This window comes from Paroedura picta, chromosome 3 (assembly GCF_049243985.1).
Source record: "Paroedura picta isolate Pp20150507F chromosome 3, Ppicta_v3.0, whole genome shotgun sequence".
NCBI classification, from domain to species: Eukaryota; Metazoa; Chordata; class Lepidosauria; order Squamata; family Gekkonidae; genus Paroedura; species Paroedura picta.
The window spans coordinates 95,606,907-95,632,773 of NC_135371.1; the positions used below are offsets into that span (position 1 = coordinate 95,606,907).

Here is a 25,867-nt window from a genome sequence, read left to right on the forward strand (position 1 = left end):
AATGCTTTTGTATCTGGGGGGTGCCTCCCTCCCCCAGCCCAAAACAGGGTCGCATTCTGTTGTTTATCCACAGATTACTGCATCTCTCTCTTGAACAAAGGAAGAACTGTTTGACTTGATATAGGGCACTCTTTGTTCCAGAAGAAAATATGAATGAGAAAATTCTTGGGCCCTGGCTTCTATCATTCTGTGCTGAAGAGTATACAAATGAATTCCAGAAGCAATTTTGCTGCTCCATGATTGTTTGTAAATACTGCCATTTCTCTGTGCTACAAAGGAAGGGTGGCTGTCAGATCTGCCACAATCTGCCAAGCACAGCTGTCTCCACAGCTCCATGCACATATGTTGTAACATATTGTAACATATTGACTCTCAACATTCAAAAGAAACTTTCCCAGTGCCTAGATTTGCCATCTCATTCTGGATTCTCTGGTTTTGCAGTGCTTTACCCGACTTAGTTCTTACTTTGCTTTTCCTGACTTAGTTCTGTTCCTTTCCCACCAGAGATACTAACACATATCTGCAAGACTGCCTACCCTCCTTTGCCCCCCACAGGACTCTTTGTACTAACCTGTTGGTGATCCCTGGCCCATGAGAGGTACACCTGGCCTCGACCCAGGCCAGGGCCTTTTCAGTCCTGGCCCCAACCTGGTGTAATGAGCTCCCGAGTAAACTGAGGGCCCTGTTGGAGTTCTCTCAGTTTCGCAGGGCCTGTAAGACAGAGCTCTTCCACCAGATCTTTGGCCAAGACCAGGGTAATTAGATCTAGCCCCCCCCCCCATTGGCTAGAATGGTAGCCTCTCTCAGATTATTGTTTGTTTCATATATCACCTGAGGCAGTGAGTTGGGAAGTTGTGGGATGGGGGAGGGTGGTTCTTCTTTGTCACCATGGTGAGATAGAGTATTTTATTGTGGGGTTTATTGTGGGGTTTTAAATTTGTAATTTACCACAAACCTGCTTGGCTGAGAACGGTGGGCTATAAATCAAATAATAAAAAATAATCATAGCAAAGTACTGGTGAATGGATTCAGTTTCTTCTTCTAATGAAGAACCTAAAGATCTCTGAACACTTATGTGGCAGACATGAGGAGCTTTTCTACCCCTGAGTAACAGTCACACTAGTAGAAAGTTCTGGACTGTTGGAGCAAAGTAACAAAAGTAGCCTCAATCTAACCACACACTTCTCAGCCCCATGGTTAGAGATTAAATCTCAGCTCTCCATCCTTCATCTTGATTGATCCTTCAGTTACTATATCCAGGTAAATACAGACAACAACAACAACAATAGCTGTTCTGCTGGACCTACGGTTGAGGCCTAACAAGAGCTGACATCTGATCTCTCAGACCTTTCTTCTTGCATCTACACCCAACAATCAGTTCTCCTGGGGAAATTATAGCATGCCCTCCCCAATCCTAGGATAGAATTCTTATGGGCAAGATTAGAGATTATTTATTATAATTTTAATTATATTTAATTTTAATTATATTTTATGTAATTTAAATATGTTGATAACTGCCCTGAGTCATCTGAAACAGGGCAGAATAGAAGTCTAATATATGTTATTCATGGTTCCTCTTAATATTTGTGAAACTGGCCGGGGGATGGATTCCAGGGGGTCTGAGTTGGAATACCTTAATTGGCCTAGCCCCTACAGCTCCCGCCCTCTGTGCCCGGCCGCTCGCCACTCCACCACCCTCAACACAGACACACTTGGCCACTGAGCTGAGCGCATCTGCGGCACTCACCCACTCCACATGGTGGCCTGCAGCGCCCTTCGCGCCAATGAGCCACCAATTCAGGAGGCCCCGATGAAGCCTCTATGGTTCCACCACACACCAGCCGTCCACCACCACCACTGATGATGACAGGCCACCAATGGTGGCCACACCATGGCAGCAACCCCTCCCACAATGCGCTGCCGACAAGTGCCGCACCCATCACTGAGCGGGCTGAGACACCCATGGAGACAGCTGTGCCACCAGCTGGCTTCTACGAACAGGACACCCAATCAGGAACACTACTGCCTGACTGCCACTGGTCCATGTTGTGCACGTGCACCTGCCATGTCCCTGCCAGCACTACCCCGCCTCCACTACACTCCCTCCCTCCCTCCGTGCAGAGCACACCACCAACATCCCGATGCCAGGCACTCTGCCAACTTCAGGTCCACCCATCGCTGCCCTGGGCCCACCCGTGGCCACCAGCCTGGCAGCCGATGCTACCCCACCCCACCTAATTCGCCCCTGGGAGGTGGCCGCGGAGCCAGGAGAACTCTCCGCGGCTCCAGCAACCGCCCTCCCGACCCCCCTGAGCTCCCTGCCGCTAGTGCCCGCTGCATGTAAACTGCAGTTGTCTTGGAGACTAATAAGTAAATAATGACAAAGGAGTCATTTTCTCCAGGACACCTAATCTTGGTCACCTGGAGTTCAGTTGCAGTAGTGAGAGATCTTCAGATGACACCTGGCAAACCTACCAACTAGGGATGCCAGTCCCCAGGTGGGAACTGTGCTGCATTGTCCAGCCTGTGCTGAGGCAGCTGCATTGGTTGCCAATTGCTGCCCGGATCAAGGTTCTGGTTTTGACCTTTAAGGCTATATGCAGGTTGGGACCCACATACCTGAGGGACCGCCTACTGCCCTATATCCCCCGCAGGGCTTTACGCTCAGCGGGGGAGAATCTCCTGATCATTCCTGGCCCTAGAGAAGTGCGCCTGGCCTCGACCAGGGCCAGGGCCTTTTCGGTCCTGGCCCCTACCTGGTGGAATGAGCTCCTGGGTGAGCTGCGGGCCCTGCAGGATTTACTAGCTTTCCGCAGGGCCTGCAAGATAGAGCTCTTCCTTTTTTGGTTGAGGCCGGGGTCAGCGAATGAGTGCCAACATTCCCCCCCCCGGACCTAGTAAGTTAGATCTCCTCCCCACCCTCCCTGCCGCTCCGATAGCAGGGGTGGGAATAATAAGAACTTCCGCCATGTTGGGATTGTTTTAAAGTCTTTTAATGGGTATTTTAATGGGGATAGGACTGTTGTGACCCACCATGAGCCTACAGGGAGTGGCGGGAAATAAATCTAAATAACAATAACAATAACAACAATAATAATAACAACAACAACAACTAGGTACCCCCCAGTTTTACAGTTTATCTCCAGGCAACAGAAATCCATTTCCTTGGAGAAAATGGCTGCTTTGGAGGGTGGACTTTGGGTTCTAAGTTCAATTTATTGCATATAACCATTGGCTGTTGCAAGCCTTACAATAAGCAACTGTAAAACTATACAAACCACATACAGGTAAATTAATAATACAGAATAATAATACCTAGTTAAGTCAAATAAAATTATGTTTCAAAAATTGCCCTGATTTTTCTTGCAGCTAAAGCAAATAAGGGTAAGCAATATGAGGGCCTACATCTGACACAATGCATAATATGCCCATTACACATAACAAGCACCTCTCCTAAAAATATGGATCGTGGTCTTAGATAGAAGGGATAATGAAGCACACTGTGGATTAGATCTTCTACAACTGGTTCTCCACAGACATAAATCCTTAGATCAGCAATTCTCAACCTGGGGGTCATTTGACCCTTTCAGGGGGGTTGTCAAGGCCGCTGCTGCTGCCACTGTGGTGGTAGCGGTGGTGGCCTTGGCGACCTAAAGGGGAAGGTTGAGAACCACTGGTTTACCTGATTCTATAGTGGTGGCCTCGGCGACCAAAAGGGGCTGTAGGGTTGCACATGCGCTGGTGATCATGGAAGGCCGAGGCAGCCAGCACCACGGCATGAAGAGGAGGGGTGCCAGCGGTAGGCCAGCCAGCGCCACCCCTCCCTTCTGCGCCCCCATGGCGCTGGCCGCCTCAGCCTTCCATGATCGCCGGTGCACCAGAGCCCACAACCCTATGACCCCTTTGGGTTGCTGAGGCCACCCTGAGGTTGCTGAGGCCACTGAGGCAGTGGTAGGGGATGCAGCAGCAGGAAGGTTGAGAACCAGTGCCTTAGATTGACCAGTTTCTGCATGGACTCAATTGAGGTCCCTCCCCACCCACTCTCAGCTCCACCCCCAAACTCTACAGGTATTTCTCAAGTCAGAGCTGGTAACCATCCCACCCTCCTGCCAATCTCCCCTTTTCACTATATCAGTTCCTTAATATTGTTCAGAATGTAATCTAGGTTTTAATTTGAAGCAAATAAAAAGCAACCAAGCTACTTATGGATGCAAAGTCAGGTGGGTACTCTATTCAGGATGATGTGCTAAGTTATGATTGGGGGTTTAAAGTCAATAAAATGAATTCTTCATGGGATTGGTAAAACCTTTTATTTACAGACTATGATATAAATATGTATTTTATAATAAACAAATTTTAATTTAAATGCAGCTGAAGGCTTTTACCTGCTTGTATACAGAGAATATAGTGGTTAAACTAGACTAACCAGATTGTGTTCCTCATAAGAAAACAACACAGGGTTTGCTTGTATAAAATAGGATTGTTCATAATACCGGATGGATATATAATTTCTAGGAGTACTGCAGGCAAAATAGACTGCCAAGGTATCACACACATTAAGTGTGTTGGCAGAGTTTAAATATGCAAGACAGCATAACACCACACCACTTAAAAGAACAAAACAGTTTTATTGTGAAGAGAAACAAACTTCGTATAAAAAGAGGGGAGGGAATCCTAACTGACTAACTGTTCTGTTCTGTCATTCTCTCTGTCTGTTCTGGAGGCCAGCAGGTAGTAAATTGGGTCAAAGGAGCAAGAAGTCACCAAATGAGCCAGTCACAACTCATGACGCTGCAAGTCATCTGAAAAATAGTCAGGAAATGCCTATTCTGTATCTTCCCTGTAGGGTAGTCTTAATATGCTTTTTGAATCATGCACACTGCAGATCTTTCAGATTCCAACAATGTGAACTGAGCATCCTTTGGATTTGATGTTGTTTGAACCAGCCTGTCTGTATCGCCTCCCCTTTCTGTTATATGCATAAACTAGCCTGAACAATTTACACTCCTGTGTATTTGATGAAATGAGCTCTGACTCACAGCTTATGTTAGAATTCATTTTCTTAGCCTTTGAAGTTCTATTGGACTCATGTTTTATTTATCAAGGCAAAATATTTGTAATCATTGGGACTGTTTTCTCTATTACGCAGCTGTAGAGTTAAATCAAATTATACATATTGGTCATAAATAAACAGAGCTTTAAAAATAAAATCTTAGCATTCAATGTTTATCTAGGTTGGTGGTTCTCAATCTTCCTAATGCCGCAACCCTTTAATACAGTTCCTCATGTTGTGGTTACCCCCAACCATAAAATTATGCAAGTGTTCGTTCACAGAAATTATTGAAACTGATCAATGGCATGAAGATCCATTGTTCTTGATTGTATATAAATTGGTTTTTTTCAGGGGTTTCACCGTGCTGATCTCGTTCTTTTCCGCTGCTCCAGACAGACAAACACTCTATCTCGATCTACCCTGCAAGGCTGTTGTGTACATGGCAGCCCCAAGCCAATCTACTTGCCCTGACATGACCCCTGTGAAAAGGTCATTGGACACCAAAGGGGTCCCGACCCCCAGGTTGAGAATCACTGATCTAGGTATTCTTTACAATGTTAATGGCCACTGATTTGGGGAAAACCCTGGTGCAAACAAGTTTGACAAGCTGTTGTCTGGTGTGAACTGAAGAGACCTCATGAAGAAGAATTATTAGAATTAGAATTAGGAGAAGGAGAAAGAGAAGAGTTGGCTCTTATATGCCACTTTTCTCTCCCTGAAGGAGTCTCAAGCGTCTTACAGTCACCTTCCCTTTCCTCTCCCCACAACAGACACCCTGTGGGGTGGGTGAGGCTGAGAGAGCGCTGATATCACTGCTCAGTCAGAACAGCTTTATCAGCACCCTGGTGAGCCCAAGGTCACCCAGCTGGCTGCATGTGGGGGAGGAGTGAGGAATCAAACCTGGCTCACCAGATTAGAAGTCCGCACTCCTAACCACTACACCAGACTGGCTCTCAATGATCCAATTGATGGGTTGATGATAAAGGAAATGATTACAGCCTTCTGTAACTGATCATACAGTTATTGGAAATTAACTTTAGGTTTATATTGGAGACTGATCTCTATTTCTTCTCTTGCTTGCTTGGCTAGGCTTTGCTATGCAACCTTTTACCTACAATGGAATATAGGGGAAATGTTTTATAGACTGCTTTTCAGATATGCTAAGGAATTATGTTTTGATTAAAATTAAGGATCACTTTAGTGTTTATTTCTAATAGCTTAGCACAAGCTGGTGCCAGAAATATGCTTTGTTTAGTATAAGCATGAAGGACAAGTGCTCACGGTGCCGCCTCAGAGGCATGAGATCAAGGTCTTTGCGGGAGGACCAAAGTGGACCTGGGCATGACTCCGAGGGAATGACAACATTACTTTGGTCCAGAGATGCAACCAGCCCTCAGAGTTTCCCCTATGAGGTAGATGTCTAAAATTCTATGCAACTCTTTGTTCTCCAGCATAGGTTTACATGGGCATAAGTCCTCTGTGACTGTCTTATTTTTGCCCCAGGTAAAATAAAAAACATAAAAAGTTTTTCCAATCTGGCATGTTATAGGATGACTCATGCTAGGCAAATGGACCCTATTTATCCCAGGGCCATCATAATAATGTTTGACTGTCAAACACATTCAATACAGAATTGATGGCATCTCTAGTTCAAGTGTTAGCTGCCCAAAAATCTAGTTTGCTGATGGTGCTATAATGAAATTTGAAGCTGCCATCTCTACATGGTTTGTTGATGTTTGTAGCAGGCACAGCTTCTCATCAACATGCAAAAATCTGAGGGCCATTCCGCACAAGGACCAATGTTGCCAATTGCTTTCACAAAGCGGAAACTCTATTTTAAATAGTGGAATCTCGGCGTTCCGCATACCTTCATTTGTAGTGGAATCCAGTAGTGTTTCATTCGTTCCCCACAGGTTTCCAGTCTCACAGGAATCGCTAGAAAGGAAGCAATTTTTTTCTGTGCTTATTCCCGTCCCTGGTCATCAATCAAATGGAACAGCCAATGGGCGGTTGTTATCATGCTCCCGAAAAGCCCCTTTCCCTTTAAGCACAGTTTTAAAAAAAAGAAACACATACGTTGCAACAAATATGCGTTGATTCATTGCAACGGAGAGACCCATCTAGCTGGCATGTGAGCTGGCGATTCATTGTTACCACGCTCCCCCGAGTGGAAAAAAAATGCCCCCCCCCGCACAGGCGCGATTTTGGGCCGAAATTAAAGGGAACTGGCGAACAGGGGGCTGTGTTGCGCTTGGGGACTTAGGGGAACTTTAAAGCACTTCTGTGGAGGGACTGTAGCCGGAGAAGCCTCACTGGGTGAATGAAGCCTCGCTGGTTCATTGCTTTCCCTGCTCCAAGGGGGGGAAAATGGCGATCGCTTTGCCAGAATTTTGGAGGAGAGAACCAGGGGGAGGGACTTTGTTGCAACCGCTACATTGAGAACGCACATGTCTTTTTCGCAAGTGTTGCAGGTTGTTGGCAAGAGTGTAGCGATTTTCTGAGGGTGAATCCACTTTTCCCGATTCCCGGAAAATCGCTACAACAAAACCATTTTGGCACTAGTGTTGCAGGAGTGTTGCAGATTGCTCACAATGTCATGCGGAACACAGTTTTAGTGGCGAAAACCAAATGTAAGACTAGTGCTATATTAAAGTCAAAATGGCCCTGAGTTTGTGCGGAATGGCCCTGAGTTTGTACAGCCATTTGTGTGTAGCAAGGGAATGAAGAATTAAAAAATCTTGATTTTAAAACTATACCCAGCCTTGATGTTTTCTCATTCACTGTAAAACATGCATCTTTTTTCCCAGAGTGTTAAAAAAATTAAAGAGTGTGGATAAAACAGGGTTGGGCAGCTAACCATTGACAAGCCAAGAAGGAGTGAAGGGCAGAATGTATTTTGAAGCAGGTGGACAAAAGAGAAAAACCAAGGCTTAGTTTGCCGTGAGGATTCTTCACTCTTCTACCTCCTGCCCAGTTATTGCAGCCCACCAACAGCAAGCAGCCTTGTAATTCTAGGGAGCTCTTGAGTAGCTTTGTGTCTGGGGTTTGTGTCTGGAGGTGGGAAAGGAGACAAGCAGTAGACTAATTGGAGGGATGGAGACATACCTGGTAGACTATGCAGAGCTTGTGCAAGTAACTAACTGTGGTTTAAAAAGACTGAAGGCTGACCCTGCATTGTTGTCATAAAAATAACACCACCACCACCACCACCACCACCACCACCTGGACTTTCTTTATGTTAGCCATTCTCTTTACTTGTGTATTCTGTACCCAGAATGCTTCAGTACAAGGATCTTTTCAAAATGCATGCATAAATGAAGAAAAGATTTTGGTAAACATTTTAAAAATCCTTTAACATTTTTAGGGTAGAGGATGCCAGGAAGTCTAATATGATCAACAGTCATAAGAGCACAGAAATAAAAAGGTAAAGGTATCCCCTGTGCAAGCACCGAGTCATGTCTGACCCTTGGGGTGACGCCCTCTAGCGTTTTCATGGCAGACTCAATACGGGGTGGTTTGCCAGTGCCTTCCCCAGTCATGACCGTTTACCCCCCAGCAAGCTGGGTACTCATTTTACCGACCTCGGAAGGATGGAAGGCTGAGTCAACCTTGAGCCGGCTGCTGGGATCGAACTCCCAACCTCATGAGCAAAGCTTTCAGGCGGCTGCCTTACCACTCTGCGCCACAAGAGGCTCTATAGCACAGAAATACTAATACGGTAATAATTCCAAAGGATTCCTGCAAGTAGGAGCTGAAGCGCAAAGCAGTCAAGGCTGTGATAACATTTGCCTTATTTGGCAGATCAGCACAGCAAAGCAAGGTTTCCATCAGGTTGAGCATAAACAACAGGTAGTCTGGGAAAGGGTGGGGCTGTGTGCAAACAATGTGAAAAGCAGAGCAATAAAGTTAAGCAAAAAGCATGCAAACATGATAGCTTACACTGTGTCAAGGGACACTGAGAGCATTAGCAGACTGGAACATTTTGTGAACTGACTTGGCAATTGGTGCAGTCAAAGAAGCAGTCCATCCCCCCTCCCCCTTTTTTAAAAGTAATAATAAGGTAAGGAGAGAGGATTATCAAGAAGGCTGCAGAAGAGTGTTATCCTATTTCTAATTCAAACAACTCTGTGAGATACAATTATCAAATCAAATTGCTAAAAATCCCTGGCAACATTAAACCTGACTACTACTACTACTACTACTACTACTACTACTACTACTACTGTTATTATTATTTCAATTTATTACCCACCACTCCCAAGTGGCTCATGGCGGGCTACAATAGTCCGAATAAAATCCCCAATAGAACTCCCCTTCAAACCCCAGACGTAAAACACAGAGATCCATAATCACAGAACAAGAAAAGATATGGCGGAAAAACAAACCAATTCAAACAATCAATCCAATCCCCCCACTAGCAATCCAGGTTGAGCATAAACAAACCAATTCAATGGAAAAACAAACCAATTCAAACAATCAATCCAATCCCCCCACTAGCAATCTCATAAAGGAAGGAAGGGGGGGAGAGGGGGACAGATGGAACCCATAGCCGCCATACACAATGTTCTATCCTGGACAAAGCCAACAAATTAATAGGGGACTCAAACAACCAAGGATGAAAAGCCAGTAGATCTGAACCAACATGTGGTCCTGCTCCTCTTAGAGGCCTGTCTTGCCTTTGAATGAGCTGGTAATTGCAGTAGGAGGACTTATCCAGAGGGTCATAAATTTCAGGGGTTTCTCACAGAAGCAGACACTCCTTGTCCAGACTGTTCAGAGTTCTGAAGTCAAAGCCAACACCTTGAACTGACTAAAAATGTCAAGTGCAATTACAATTTGAATGCCTATTTTATTTCTGTATTTTAGAATAATCGTTTTATACCCCGCTTTTCACTGCCTGAAGGAGTCTCAAAGCGGCTTACAATTGCCTTCCCTTCCTCTCTCCACAATGTACACCCTGTGAGGCTGAGTCCTGATATTACTGCTTGGTCAGAAAAGCTCTATCAGTGCTGTGATGACTCCAAGGTCACCCATCTGGCTGCATGTGGGGGAGGAGCAGGGAATCATACTCAGCTTGCCAGATTAACCACTACACCACACTGGCTCTCTTTTAAAGTTTTGTACTCTGCTGTACAAGAGGCACAAGAGCCTCTTGTGGCGCAGAGTGGTAAGGCAGCCGTCTGACAGCTTTGCCCATAAGGCTGGGAGTTCAATCCCAGCAACCGGCTCAAGGTTGACTCAGCCTTCCATCCTTCCGAGGTCGGTAAAATGAGTACCCAGCTTGCTGGGGGGTAAACGGTAATGACTGGGGAAGGCACTGGCAAACCACCCCGTATTGAGTCTGCCATGAAAACGCTAGAGGGCATCACCCCAAGGGTCAGACATGACTCGGTGCTTGCACAGGGGATACCTTTACCTTTACCTTTACTCTGCTGTATCTAGTACACAAAATACAGTCTATTAGTACTGCTATACTTAAAATGACTGAGCTTGAAATAAAGAAATATGCTTATTCAGTGTTGTTAACTGATATGCAATTCCTGCAATTTCCTTTGGGAAACGAGAAAGTAAGGTGGAATTGCTTAGAAAGTAGGCCCCATAAACCACAGTAAGTTTAGAAGTGGGTCCTGATAAGTACAGTAAGTTGAGAAGAGAGTCCCACTTCAGTCTGTCACTGCACAAGAGCGTGAATGACAGTGGCCAGGGTGAAGCTGGTAAACTTAATGAGGCTGGTAAACTGAATGAACTCCTAGCGTAAATATGGGCTGAATTAGTAGCACTTCAAAGCTGCACACATGGTCCTTCAAGAAGAAAGTTCCAAGACAGATCTTCCCCTACAAATTTCCAACTGCATGTCTCACAGTCACAAGTTCTGTAACTGTTTATGTCTAATGATAGGTTCTTAAGGAGGAGTAGGGTAGGGTCTTGTTGACCCTTCAAAGCAGTTGACAGATAGATATTACCAGCCACATTAGCATTAGCACACATCTCTTCAAGCATTTTGTGTGCATCCTCAGATGAAATTGACTGAAACTCATCACCCCTTTGCAATCTTGTCAGGTTGTTGGCAACACCCAATGGCCATGGGAGGATAGAAGGTAAAAAAAAAAAGCCACAGCAAATTTAATTACCAATTAACAAGAGACCATCAGGATCAAAAAATCAAGTTTTGGTCAATCAGAAATATTGACCAGCCAAGCAGCCAAAACAACAACCATGTGGTATGTAAGGGTGATTACACCTCAAAAAGGAAGAACTTATTACATCAAACTTACATATGAATTGGGTCTGTCAAAGAGCTAGTGGATTTACTAATATTTCATATATCCACTTATTCCTGTCTATTTGATTCTCAAAAGAATTCTTCCCCCTCCCTGCTTGTCATGGCTTACACTAGTTCTACTAGGGCAGATTCGTCAGATGATGAGCAGTCCACCTCAGGCCCTGAGATATCTGAGGCACAGGCCTTTTTGAGTGCTCCACAGGTGGGCCCCATGATCATGCCATAACAACCAGTTGTGGAGCCCACTTCTTCCCTGAGTTAATACACCAGGAACCTACCTGAAAATCCTTGTACCCTGCTAACAACTTCCAAAGACTTGGAAGCACCCATAGGTCCCCCCAGAACCTCAAGATTAGAGACTGAGGAGCATCATGGCAGAGATAGGGACGAGTTGAAGGAGCACGCAATGAGCAGACCAGGGTCTGACTCTCTTGTCTCTCCAAAGAAGGCTATGAGGTGTAGTAGCTCTTGACAGGGGCTGGAATCATTGCTTGCTTATATAAGCCTGAAGAAACATGGACACTTTCCTGGTTCCACAAAACGAAGAACAAAAAGAATCCTCAAACTATTACTCTTGCCTTTCTTCAAAAATACCATTTTGGTACTACCAAAAAGATAAGCCCAAAAAGTATAAAAGCAGTTGAAGGTAGAAATGCAGCACACTTTTAAACAAGTATAGCAGAATGTTTTAATTTGAAGGTGTTAAAACATTTGTATCCTACTTTCCTTTAGATAAGTCTAAAGCAGCAGTGCCCTTTCAGAATGTTAACATCCTAATGCCATATAATCAGATTCCCGGATATTGCCAAGCACCCTGTGAGATCCGGATCTAGGATTGGATTCATTTGTTTCTGCAAACAGAAGGATTTTTACCTGCAGAGTGTGATTTCCCTCTTACCTTACCTGCTGCAATCCAAAATGGCTCCCAAAATGTTCTCTGTGAGTGGAAAGTTTTGCACCTGAGGAAATATTTTTTTAATTGTAAACCACCACGAGCCAGCTTTGAGAGTGGCAGGGAATAAATCTCATAATAATAATAATAATAATAATAATAATAATAATAATAATAATAATAATAATAATAATAATAATAATAATAATAATAATATCCAAGTCACACACATACACAAAAAAAACCCTCCTTATTTCTGATGTCAGCAGATGCCACATCTTTCCTCACTACTGCATAAAATCCAACCAGGCTTCAGATCTAATGGTCACAATGGACAAGGGAGCCAAAGAAATCCCCCACCCTCTTCTTGCCTGGTCCTCCTCCTTTTCAGTGCCATGTAAGTGTTGTTCAGCACTGGGGGCATCAGCCTCCTGCTGGGTATATTCCAGAGCAGAAGACTAACCCCAGTTATGATGCAGTAGATTTGCTTGAGCCCTTGCTATGTTTTGCAAAAGCACAGCTAAGTCAGATGCACATGGATGAGATTTGCTTAAAATCATAGAGACTTCAGCTATGGTTTTTATCTGATTACTGTGAGGTGGGGGCAGGTAGAATCACTAATTACTTAAGAAAAGTTGTGGGAGAAATAAAACAAGCAAACATTTTTGTTAGCGGCAGCAGTCATGTCATCATTATTCTTTGCTCTGCTACTTTGAGAAGTTTCTTGGGCTGTTGGGAAATAACTTCCAAAGATTCAAGGGCCTTCCTCAAACTGCACCTGGAGCAGAGTGCACCCTCTGCATCACCCTTGGTACACCACTGGGCCTCGTACCCTTCCTTCTCACACTTTTCTTCAACAGCACAAGTGCTTATTTGTTGTTGTTGTTGTCGTCAGCCATTCAGTCATGTCCGACTCTTGGTGGTCCTATGGCACAACTGTCACCATGATCCCCAATCCTGCCTCCTTCAACCATGAGATGTTCTGGCCGGTATCCACTCCAATCGCATACAACCACCATGCTCTTTGTCAGCCTGGTTTCCGTTTTCCACTGACCAATCCCAGCATAATTGCTTTCTCCATTGAGTTAGATTGCTTGATATGGCCATTCAAACAGATTTATTAATAATTCCCCCTGTGTCCCAATGACCTGTGTCACAGCCTGAAGCAACTCTTGTGTTTGCATTCTTTTGCAAGGTTTGCTTTCTATGTATAAGCTTCAAGGCTGTACAAATCCTGATTTACAATTCCAGTTGCAATTCTCTTTTCTGCCTAAATAAACATCTATTTTCAAAAGGTGCTATCATTCCTTGTTTTGCCAGTGCTATTATAGAGATGATTATTCGCTAGCTTTGTAAAATGAAAACAGTTTGTAATGAGCATCTCTCAGAGTTCTCCCTTTGGGAGCTTGTATTTGATTGTCCTGGAACCAATGCATTCAGCCATTACATCTGCAACAGTTAATTTCTCTTGTTCATCTAATGTTTCAAGGAAATCTTTGTTAGCAGTGCTGGCTGTGTACCATATATTATTTTTGTGGCTCCTGGTGGTAAGATAAAGTATTTCTTTATGGGCTTCCCCTTAAATTTGATCGGGACCTTTTTGCTGCTGTTCCACCCTCCTCCTTTGGGAAAAGTTTCTCTTCAGTTAGCAGCACAATCCCTCTTTATGGGGCCTTGTTTCCCACAGAGGAGGCAATTTTTATCACCTTTCTTATTTATATTCAATTGGCTAGTCTCTCCTCTGTTTAATAGCTGTGCATCATATTCCACTTCTTATTGATAAATGACACTTTGGAGCAATGAATAATTTTTAGACTCATTTCAAGACACTGTATTTTCATATGATTCTGGCAGGCTGATTAAAATTAACCCAATCATATTTTCTTTCCTGCAGCTCTCAACTGCTCAGCCAGTTCTAGCATTTTGTCAAGATGCTGCCAGAAGTTAGCACCTTCCTACATTAAGCTAAACAAGTGTTTCTGAAGATAGAGGAGGATTTTACATGCAATCTTTCCAATTCAGCCAAACAGCTTTAGCAGTTGGTATCTTAATGACCTTTAATGCCTGTCTGTTGAACCCTTGACAAGAGCACCCCTCATCTGGTCATTCTTGGTGATCTATGGAGTCTGTTACTTTGTGCCATCAGCTGGATGGTCAGTCTGGATGGTCAGTCTGTTTTGATGGATCCTTTCTCTCCATATTGGATAGTTGGTCTCCACAAACCTATCTATCAAGTGACCAGAGGAGGCTGCCAACTTGTCCTCACCTGTTTGTGCAACAGAACCTCAGGAGGTCTTTCTCCCTTTAAGCAGAGGTGTGCTTAATCTGGGCAGCTATAACTTCTGTTGGCAGAGTAATTAACACAGCAACCATGCCATGTGGCTAACATGTCTCTTTGCAGAACCTAACAGGTACCCAACTCTGTAACCTCAAAAGGGCAACTGTACACTGGAAGGTAAGCAGGGGCAGAAATCCAGCTGCTCCAGCCTGGGACTCCACATCTGCCTCCCCTGTACCTCTTGCATGGGTTATGCCTCTACTCTGCTGGATGCCACATGTGAGATCAGCATTTTGTGTGTGTTTGTGCAGGGGTGGTCCAAACCAGCCCCCCCCCCATCATGCAATGGGACATATAACTAGAGACATGTAGCCACAAGATCTGTCAATGATGGGTTGCAAGGATGCTTGCAGCCCTGGATTGTGTTGTTAGCACACACCCTTACTAGGTTGCCCACCCCTCTTAGCTGGCCATGTACCACTGCTCCTCTGTACTCCAGGGCTCAGCTAACCATATACCCATGGGATCCATTCCCTTGCAGGACCAGAGCCCTAAGCAACAGCAGAATGAGTTATGTCAGTTGCAGAGCATTCCCACAGAAGATCGTCATTTGAATGGCAAATGCTATCCAAATGCCAGGGGAATAGAACTGCAGACCCTGGCAGGGCCGCACAGGCATGGTTGTGGCTGGAGCAGTGCCTGTGTTGCTTGCCATTGCTGTACATTACACTGTTTTGCTTTTGTGCAGGTGGTGATTCAACTGGAATACCCGGGAGCATGATCAGTGCGGTCCCTGTGACCTTGCTCAGTTTCCCATTCCAGCCCCACTCCTGGAGAATCCTGCCTTGAGTAGCTTAACTGCTTGAATGTTTGTCCCACTCATATGCAAACTGTGTTATGGACAGTTCATTTACTCTCTCCAGGGCCCCTGAGAGCAGCTTGCAAAGGCACAGGAGCCAGGCAAAGGGAGTTGCCAGCCTCAGGTCTTCAGACCTCTTTGTGTGTTCTACAACTCAGGGCCATTCCGCACCAGGATCTATGTAGCAAATTGGTTGCGGAAGGAAAAAACGCCATTTTAAATAGTGGAATTTGTCGTTATGCATACCTGCCTTTGTAGTGGAATCCAGTTGCATTTCTATCGTTTCCCACAGGTTTCCGGTCTCGGCAAAAAATGCTAGCCAGGAAGCGATATTGCCGAGCTTTGTCCCACCCCTGGCCATCAAGCAGCCAATGGGCGGCCGTTATCATGCTCCCTAAAAGCCCCTTTCCCTTTAAGGAAGGTTTAAAAAACACACACACACGTTGCAACGAATCTGCATTGATTAGTTGCAAGGGAGAGACCCAACTAGCTAGCAGGTGGTGTTTGAGCTGCCATTTCATTGTTGCCACGCTCCCCCCGAGTGAAAAAAAAAATACCCCCCCCCCTGCACGGGCGCGATTTTCGGCCGAAAATAGAGTGAAAAATAAAGGGAAAATAAACCAACAAACGGGATTGTGTGTTGCTTGGTGCTTGGTGACTTAAAACAGCTCTGGGGAGGGACTGCAGCCAGGGAAGCCTCGCTGGGTAAACGAAGGTTTGCTGGTGCGTTGATCTCCGCTCGCTCTGAGAAAAAAAATGGTGATCGCTTCACCAGAAGATCAGAGGAGAGAGCCAGGGGGGGGGACTTTGCAGAAACCGCAACAATGGTAACGCACAGAACTTTCCCGCTAGTGTTGCAGATTGGTTGCAAGAGTGTAGCGCTTTCCGGAGGGAGAATCCATTTTTGGGATATCCCTGAAAGCGCTACAATGAAGTGCTTTTTGCGGATCGGTTTCTGGAGTGTTGCAGATTGTCAACGACGTTGTGCATAATAGCAAATCAGTAGCGATTTCAATTTGCAACCATTGTGCAATTTTGAATGAGTGCGGAATGGCCCTCAGTCTTTGCCTGTTACTGAACCACATATCTACCCTCCCCTCCCTGTGATTTCCCTTTACAACTGCCTCTTCACAAATCCCAAAGTTCAAATCCCCACTCGCCACAAAGTACACTCAGTCCATCCACACACTTTCAGCTCAGTTATGAGGAAAATGGGTGGGGGAGGAAGTATTTTCTTTCATACACAAATTAAGTATTCACTCAAATAGTCTCAGTGACGGATTTTGTGACAATCTTTCCTCCCTTCTTACAGAGTCCTCTTTCTTTGACTGAGGTTCAGGCTATTTTTCAAACCACGTGATTAATGGTTGATGGCATTTTTATGAAATATAAATATTTCACCATTACATAATTTAATATCAATAGTAACATATATTTTGGGGCTGGACCAGGTTCTGCTCCATCCATTTCCCCACCCCCACCCTGGGGAAAATTGAGACGATGTTGCCTTCTTGGTATCCCTAAGGCATCAATATCCCTAAGGTAGCAATAGCCACCCTGCAGCAGCCAGACCAGCCTTTCTCAACCTTGTTTCACCGAGAACCCCCTGAAATGTCCTTAAGAATTTGAGACGTCCCAGAAGTGGCCCGATTGTGCAGAATTTGGTGGGGTAGCTGTCTACATGCCAACCCAGGGCCCTTCCCCATCCTACCCCTCCAGGCCCATCACTGGCCATTTTGGGAGGGGGTGGGTGAGTCGACATGACTATACATGGTCATATCACCCTTTAAATGTTTAACACTTTAAAATATATATTTTAAAAAAACCAGGAAACCCTTCCATTGCCATCAGGAAACCCCTGGCTGAGAAAGCCAGAGCCAGACTCTGCTACTGAAAACAAGTGCAAATGAACCTGCTGTCCCTGTCCTGAGCATTTTTTAAGCCTCCCCCTGCCGCCCCTTAGTTGTAACGCGTCCACTGCTGTAAGGATTGTTTCCCCACCAAGTTTACGGAGATGATCACCGGTGAAAGGACAAGCAAAGCTCGTTTTCGAATTGTCCCCTGGCGTGAAAGAGCAGCTCGGCGACGCAGCCCTTGCGCGAGGACCTGGTCAGGGACCGCCGCTAACTGTTGCAGGCAGCCGCCGACGGAGACAGTCCAGGAATGTTTCGTTTCTGACTAGGGCTGGGAGCAGCTTCTCGTCTTGACAGCGCCAGCTATTCACGTGGGATGGCATGCGAGATGGCGCGTTTTCCGCGGAGACTAATCGTTTGGGAAGGAAACCAGAGGAAGGGAGTGAGGGGGGCGGGGGGCTGTGCTGGAAGCCACCCTCAGGGGGTTGGAGAAACTCAGGTGACTACAAATCCCAGACACCTCCGCTCTGGGTGGCTCCCTCACTCCACCCCACTGCGCCCTCCGCCAGCTGGCCGAGCGCCAGAGAGCCTCCTGTCTTTAGGCGAGGCGGCGGCGGCAGCAGCAGGTGGCTGCGGCCGCCCAAGACCGGGGCTGTCTTGGGGGACTCTCGCGCCTCTCTCCCCGGCGTTGCCTCACCTGGCTGAGGCGGGCATGGCCGCGTCCGCGCTGAGCCAGGCAGCCGTGCTGGACTTCTTGCTGGAGCATGGCGGGAAGGTGCGTAACTCCGAGCTGCTGAGCCGCTTTAAGCCGCTGCTGGAGCCGCCCGGCGGGGGTCCCGAAGAGCGAGCCGCCCTCCGCGACACTTTCAAGGACTTCGTCAACAACGTGGCCGTCGTGAAGGAGCAGGACGGGGCCAAGTTCGTGGTGCTCCGCAAGAAGCTCTGGCGTGCCTGGGACGGCAAGGAGGCGGACGTAATGCCTGCTGAGGGGCGAGCTGGCGACGGCCGGGAAGAAGGAAGCGCAGGCGTTTTGGCGACGGGCTGCTCGGCCGCATGCGAGGCCCCGCATCTCTCCCCTGAACAGGAAACACCTGAGGGGAACCAGGGAATGGCCGTGGCCGAGCTGAAGAGCCTCTTTCAGAAGGGCGACATGGAGGGGCCCAAAGTCCCCAGTGGCTCCGACCTGTGGGTCCCGAAGGCGCCCCCGCAGAAGCCCTGTATGTTGCCTGTGCGCTGTGCGCTGCCTCCCAGGGCTGTCACAGGAACTGAGGAATCACCCTCCCAGACAGAGGAACCTGAAGCCAAAGCCTGGCTTCAGGTGGGACCATCTGTCAGCGTCCCGTCTAGGTCACCTTACACAAAGAGGCGGCAGCTTGAGGAGTCGGGCTCCACCTCCCCTTATCTGAGAAGGGTGCAGAAAACGCAGAAGGTGGGTGAGGAAGCTGCCTGTGAGGCTGCTGTCCCACTGGATGCCGCTGAACATGAGTGGTTGGTGGAAGCTACAGATGGCCAGTGGTCCCAGCGGCTTTATGGCCTCTTATTGAGTGACAAAAACCTGGCAGGCAAAAGGGATTTTATGTCTGGCTTCACTGCTCTGCACTGGGCTGCTAAAAGTGGGAACTCTGACATGGTGAATAAAGTCATAGAGGTGGCAGAGAAAGGTGACGTCCGTGTCAATGTGAATACCAAATCCTATGGAGGTTATACCCCACTCCACATTGCTGCAATACATGGACAAGAGGAAATCATCGCCCTGTTGGTCAAAGATTACAATGCCAAGGTGAACTTGAGAGACTACAGTGGGAAAAAACCATATCAATACCTAAAAGAAGGCTCTTCCTTTGCAGTTAGGCATCTCCTACGTGATCCTGATCTGCACACAATCACTGGCCACAATGCCTCTATCAAGAAGAATGCCAAAGTGGCTGCTTCAATTTTGAGTTCCACCAGCACCTTCCTTGGTGTTTTGTCTGATGACACTGCTTTCTATGAGCTGACCAAAGGCTTAAAGAAACCTGCATCATTTAATAAGTTTCTTAATGCAGCTACAGCCCCAAGGAGGAAGCTGAAATCCAGAGGGACTTTCTCATCATATTCTTCCTTATCTGAATCATTGGAGGAAGACCAGGAGGAAGCCACAACGAAACGTAGACCTGTTTCAGAGTTGTTTTTTGGTCACTAGTGTCTTCCTTTCTGGAATCAAGTAATATGAATGTTGATTATTCTTTCACAGAAGCACTTTGTTTTTGTATTTCAGTTGTATTACTCTTTAGCAGGTCCAATCAAAAGACTGGAAATAAGATTCTCTGTAGGATTGTATCTAAACATTTTAATTGATACAAACTCTTCTTCATTCAAGACAGTCGTTTTCACTGTGAATAAAATTGATTTGCTGGAAAAATTATCCTTAATTTATTGATAGGAATTTTTGTCAGATTTTTATTGGCTAAAATTTAATATAGAATCTTGAAAATGCATCAATTTTTGTTCTGTCAATTACTTTGGATGTACATTACAATAGCATATGTTTGCAAAGTGTCTCTAAAGGGTCTGAATGAAAGTGTTTATCTTGTTGGATGCTCCTGTTTATAAGCCAATGCATGTTAAGAGCAAAAATATATGTGTTGGTTTAGTTTACTGATGTATACCTTTTAAGAGCAATCTGATTTGATAAATCAAATTTGTCACTGAAATATTCTTATTTGGAAATTGAGTTGTTCTGGGGGTGTTCACAGTTTCTAGTCAATTCTGAGAACAAACAAATGTGCTAATTAAAAAGAAATCTTTCTTAATACTTTGTATTTTCAATAGTGTTCTGTAAGTTTCAGATGGTTCTTATGATGACCAATTTAATGAATCCCATAGCTTAAAACCAAGGAAATTTATAAGATCTTAATCTGCATTCTTCTGTTAAAGTGGCTTCTAGAAATTAAAAATGCAGACAGTTTCCAGCGGCAGTATGGAGAGAAGAGGGTAACTTAAATTATTAAAGAGAAGAACCTAAATTACAAGATACCATTAGCCAAATTAGACTTAAATATTTTAAGTCACTAGGTTTACGTATTTTACTATGTGTGAAAAACAGAACGTGCAGTTAAATGAAAAAATTAGCTTTAATCACCTCAAAGAAATCCTCAACATGTCTACCTCACTGAAATATATGTTTCATTCAGGACTAAAAAACCCTAAACATGCTTTGTACAAATAAATTAAATACTGTGTAGTTCTGACAGAAGTGACAAAATGTAATACATCTGTTTGGAATCTCAAAATGACATTTTAAAGTGAAGCTGGAAGAAAATGTATTTAGGCTACATATTTTTGTGTGAGAAATACATTCCCAGAAATACAACAATTTAGGCAGTTTTTTATTGTTCACCATATAAAAATTGTGATGTGTCTTGGTCTTTTTATAGTGCTGGATTTTTAAATGATGGATGGATGTGCTGGATCCATCCATTATCAAATGAAAGAAAGCAGCACGTGTATATCAGTTATACAAATATTGATTTAAAATATGTTACTGTGAGTCTGTGGGCAGTTTTTAGCATGATGTCAATCTAGATAATACTTTGCTTAGTGTTATTTGTAAATATGCGTAATTACCCCATTTTTCAAATGGATTATTCAGTGTTTGTTATTAATAGATTTAAATACAATTAACTGTTCAGTGGGTTGCTGTGGAGACTCAGAAATTGACCCTATATGTTTTTACGTAGAAGTTTATTCCAGGTAGAACGTATTTCTAGGTAATTGGACATTGTATGAAAACTTGGAAATGTTTTACATGGTGTTTACAAACAGCTTTTATCCTCCCTTGTGTGGCTTGCACCAGGTGTTAATATCATTAATAACTTGTCAACAGCCTAGAGGGAAAAATGTCCCTTCAGTAGAGGTTTAATATGGAGCTGTAGTTTTTTATGGCACAAACAAGACATAAATTGATAAAGCTTTTATTAAAGGGACAAGACGTAGTTTTCCCCCAGGCATTACATAACCCTGTTAACCAGGGGCCGAATATTGGAGATCAAATGCACATGGTAACCATTGGAGGTTTTACATTTATATGAAACTTTGTGTGATACACTGGATGACATTTTGATATGCGAGTAAGATGACCAGATTGTCCCACTTTTGGAGAGACATCTGGGGGTACTTGGCAAATTGTACTTACGTTGAAATTTAAATATATATATTACAATACGATTTTTGCGTTCTATGAAACTTTTTGTTGCTCCATATAGACCAAATTTTTAATCAAGACCCCCCCCCCCCGGTCAATGGTGTCCCCGCTTTACCAATGTTAAAATCTGGTCACCTGATATGTGAGTGAAGGTGTGGTCATCACTTACTTAGGGTTATCATTCTTTTCCTTGTAAAGCTTCTGGGTCTTTATAGTTACCTCAACAGGCAAAAATTAATTGCTGCAATGTCCAATTGAGAATGTTCACTTGTTGAATTGTAATTCTTATTGTAGATTCTCATCTAAAGCTGTAGGAGCTCTACAAGAAAAATTCATGATAACCTTATATACAGCAGTAGGATATGTACTCCTGCAAATTGGTGAGTATAGAGACAAGTGTTAGCAAAGAGAAAGTACATAAGCAGAAATTCCATTTTCTTTGCAAGATTGTTTTCTTAGTACTACTTGGAAACATGCATATTCTTAAAGCCAAATGCCAGTTAATTTGTTCTGTTGCTAAGTATTTGAAACTATTTTACCCTTGGATTACTTAGAGCCAGCTTGATGTAGTGGTTAGTAGCATGGACTTCTAATCTGGTGAGCTGGGTTTGATTCCTGGCTCCTCCTCCACATGCAGCCAGCTGAGTGACCTTGGGTTCACCACAGCCTTGATAAAGCTGTTCTGACCGAGCAGTAATATCAGGGCTCTCCCAGCCTCACCTATCTCTCAGGGTGTCTGTTGTGGAGAGAGGAAAGTGAAGGCGATTGTAAGCCACTTTGAGAAAAGCAGCATATAAGAACCAACTCTTATTATCATACTGAGTAATAATACATGAGTATGTGTTCATATTCATAAACTCTCCATTTTAGGAATACTAGTTTTAAGACTGGAAATACTGTGGGGGCATTTCCGCACCCGTTAGATGTACTGAAATGCTTGCCTAATGTAGTTGTTATATTCCAGCCCCTCCATATGACATCACCAACATCCAACGTCTGGGCAGTAACCAGCTGGCTACATCCTCCATTTTAAAGCGTGAGTTTGATTGCCAGGTGGAAGCACAACGATATAAAGCATGTTGTTCTCTTCCACCACTTCCAGCAGCAGATGTGGAGAGTAAGATGTGTGAAAAGAAGGCAGACAAAGGCGAGACAGCAAAAAGGTGAGGAGGGGCTGGGAGGTGCAATAAAATTTAGCGCTTTGCCATTCAGCTGGTGTAACACTATTTTTGCTGATGAGTGGAAATTAGCTGCGATTCAATCCACATAGGCTCCATTTCTCAGAAAAGTAGTACAGAACCAAACTAGATTATCATAAAACAACATTTTAAAAATCCATCTTCCTGTCATATCAAAATGAACAAACCAGTTATATGTAATTATAAAAGTTTGCTTGCTAAATCCTTGTCAGGCATTTTACATTTAAACAGTGATGTGTTTCTGGAACACTTGGAAATTCTTTTCAAGGTCAGTGATTCTTGGAATGTTTTGAGGTTTGCTTTGCAATAATAAATGCAGTATTTCTTAACTCTGATTATGTGCAGACTTTATTAATTTGTCCCACAAATAGTACTCGGTGTGTTCCAGAGATTGGAAGATGGCAATTGTTTCCTGCTCCCATTCTTGGCAAATATTTTCCCATGGTTGACTACATTGGATCCTGAAGTTCAGGCCAAAGTAAATGTGACTGTGACAGACCTATGCTTTAAAATATAGGCCCGTTTCAGTCACACAGAAAAGATAGTGGGGTTCATCATGAATAGCATAATAGGAATGGGGGTGAGCAGTACTCACCTTACCAATTGTTGCTTGCTTCTCTCAGCCCCTCGACACTTTTCCTACAACTGAGTTTTATGAAATCAGAACTTAGCTGAAAAGCAGTGGTGTAGAAAAGCAAACTGTGGGTAAAGGGTGGTCTATTTGTACTGTCAAACATGCCAGCACCCTCCCCAGTGTCTTTTACATTGTGATTAGTAGACATTAGAATCATAGAATCATAGAGTTGGAAAGGGCCATACAGGCCATCTAGTCTAACCCCCTGCTCAACGCAGGATCAGCCCAAAGCATCCTAAAGCATCCAAGAAAAGTGTGTATCCAACCTTTGCTTGAAGACTTCCAGTGAGGGGGAGCTCACCACCTCCTTAGGCAGCCTATTCCACTGCTGAACTACTCTGACTGTGAAAAACTTTTTCCTGATATCTACCCTATATCGTTGTACTTGTAGTATAAACCCATTACTGTGTGTCCTCTCCTCTGCAGCCAGCAGAAACAGCATCCTGCCCTCCTCCAAGTGACAACCTTTCAAATACTTAAAGAGGGCTATCATGTCCCCTCTCAACCTCCTTTTCTCCAAGCTGAACATTCCCAAGTCCCTCAACCTATCTTCATAGGGCTTGGTCCCTTGGCCCCAGATCATCTTCGTCGCTCTCCTCTGTATCTTTTCAATTTTATCTACGTCCTTCTTGAAGTGAGGCCTCCAGAACTGCACACAGTACTCCAGGTGTGGTCTGACCAGTGCAGTATACAATGGGACTATAACATCTTGTGATTTTGATGTGATGCCTCTGTTGATACAGCCCAAAATGGCATTTGCCTTTTTTACCACTGCATCACACTGCCTGCTCATGTTTAGTTTACAATCCACAAGTACCCCAAGGTCTCGTTCACACACAGTGCTACCTAGAAGCGTATCCCCCATCCAGTAGGCATGCTTTTCATTTTTCTGACCCAGATGCAGAACTTTACACTTATCTTTATTAAATTGCATCTTGTTCTCATTTGCCCATTTTTCCATTGTGTTCAGATCTCGTTGAACTCTGTCTCTATCTTCCAGAGTATTTGCCAGTCCTCCCAATTTGGTGTCATCTGCAAACTTGATGAGTAGTCCCTCCACCCCCTCATCTAAATCATTAATAAACATGTTAAAAAGTACCGGGCCGAGCACCGAGCCCTGAGGTACCCCGCTACTCACCTCTCTCCAGTCTGATGAAACACCATTGACAACAACTCTTTGAGTGCGGTTCTCTAACCAATTCCCTATCCACCTAACGATCTGAAAATCCAGATTGCAGTCCTTCAATTTATCCATCAGAACATCATGGGGAACCTTGTCAAAAGCTTTACTAAAATCCAAGTAAATGACATCAACCGAATTTCCCCGATCCAGCAAGCCTGTTACTTGGTCAAAAAAGGAAACTAGGTTGGTCTGGCAGGACCTGTTGGAGACAAATCCATGCTGACTTCCTTGGATCACCAAATTGTCCTCCAGATGTTTGCAGATCGCTCCCTTTAATATCTGCTCCATTATCTTCCCCACAACAGAGGTCAGACTCACTGGTCTGTAGTTTCCTGGGTCATCCTTCCTCCCTTTATTGAAGATCAGAATAACGTTTGCTCTTTTCCAGTCCTCCGGGACATCTCCAGTCCTGAAAGAGGTTCCGAAGATGATGGACAAGGGCTGTGCAAGTTCTCTGGAAAGTTCTTTGAGTACTCTCGGGTGCATTTCATCCGGACCAGGGGATTTGAACTCATCCAGTGCAGCTAAATGCCTCTCGACAACCTCTCTATCCATGTTAACCTGCCACCCAGACACTATCCTTTGGCTACGGCCATCTCTAGATGTGCCTAAACACTTTGACCTGTGGGAAAAAACAGATGTAAAATAGGCACTAAGCCTTTCTGCTTTCTCTGCATCTTTCGTTAGAGTTTGTCCATCCGCACCCAACAGTGGGCCTATTGCCTCCTTTACTTTACCTTTGCTCCTCACATAACTGAAAAATCTTTTCTTGTTACAATCGGCTTCCCTGGCCAATCTTAGCTCACTCTCAGCTTTGGCCTTTCTGATGATTGATCTACAGTGCCTAGTAACCTGTAGGTACTCTTCTTTAGAGCTCTGTCCTTCCCTCCATTTCCTGAACATTTTCCTTTTCTTTCTTAGTTCCTCTTGAAGTTCTCTGTTCATCCAAATAGGCTTCTTAGAGCTCCTGCAGTGTTTTCGTCTTTCTGGGATAGTCATTGATTGAGCATGCAATAGCTCTTGTTTGAGTAGCGCCCACCCTTCACATGCTCTCTTCCCTTCCAGCATTCTCGTCCATGGTATGACACTCATCATGTCTCTGAGTTTATTAAAGTTTGCCCTATGAAAATCCAACATCCGCGTCTGGCTACAAGCTTCCTTGGCTCCCCATCTCAAAATGAATTCAATGAGGACATGGTCACTTCCCCCTAGGGTCCCCACCTCCTTCACCTCATCCACCAACTCTTGCCTGTTGGTCAGTATTAAGTCCAGTATGGCTGAACCTCTTGTGGGTTCATCTACCATTTGATAAATGAAATTGTCAGCCAGGCAGGTCAGAAAGTTGCATGACTGAGGATGCTTCGCAGAGTTTGTTTCCCAGCACACATCTGGGAAATTGAAGTCACCCATGATGACAAGGTCCTGCCGCTTGGATATTTTCTCAAGCTGC

At 44.6% G+C, this 25,867-nt stretch overlaps 1 protein-coding gene across 1 annotated transcript; it reads left to right on the plus strand.

Moving 5' to 3' along the window:
• Positions 1–17,787: 17,787 nt before the first annotated feature.
• On the plus strand, positions 17,788–22,935 carry SOWAHA (sosondowah ankyrin repeat domain family member A). Its single transcript, XM_077326918.1, has one exon. The coding sequence runs from the start codon at positions 17,931–17,933 to the stop codon at positions 19,398–19,400; it is 1,470 nt and encodes a 489-aa protein (XP_077183033.1). The 5' UTR covers positions 17,788–17,930; the 3' UTR covers positions 19,401–22,935.
• Positions 22,936–25,867: the final 2,932 nt, after the last annotated feature.

Coding starts and splice junctions, on each gene's coding strand:
- SOWAHA (XM_077326918.1), top strand. CDS start 17,931: ATGGCCGCGTCCGCGCTGAGCCAGGCAGCCGTGCTGGACTTCTTGCTG.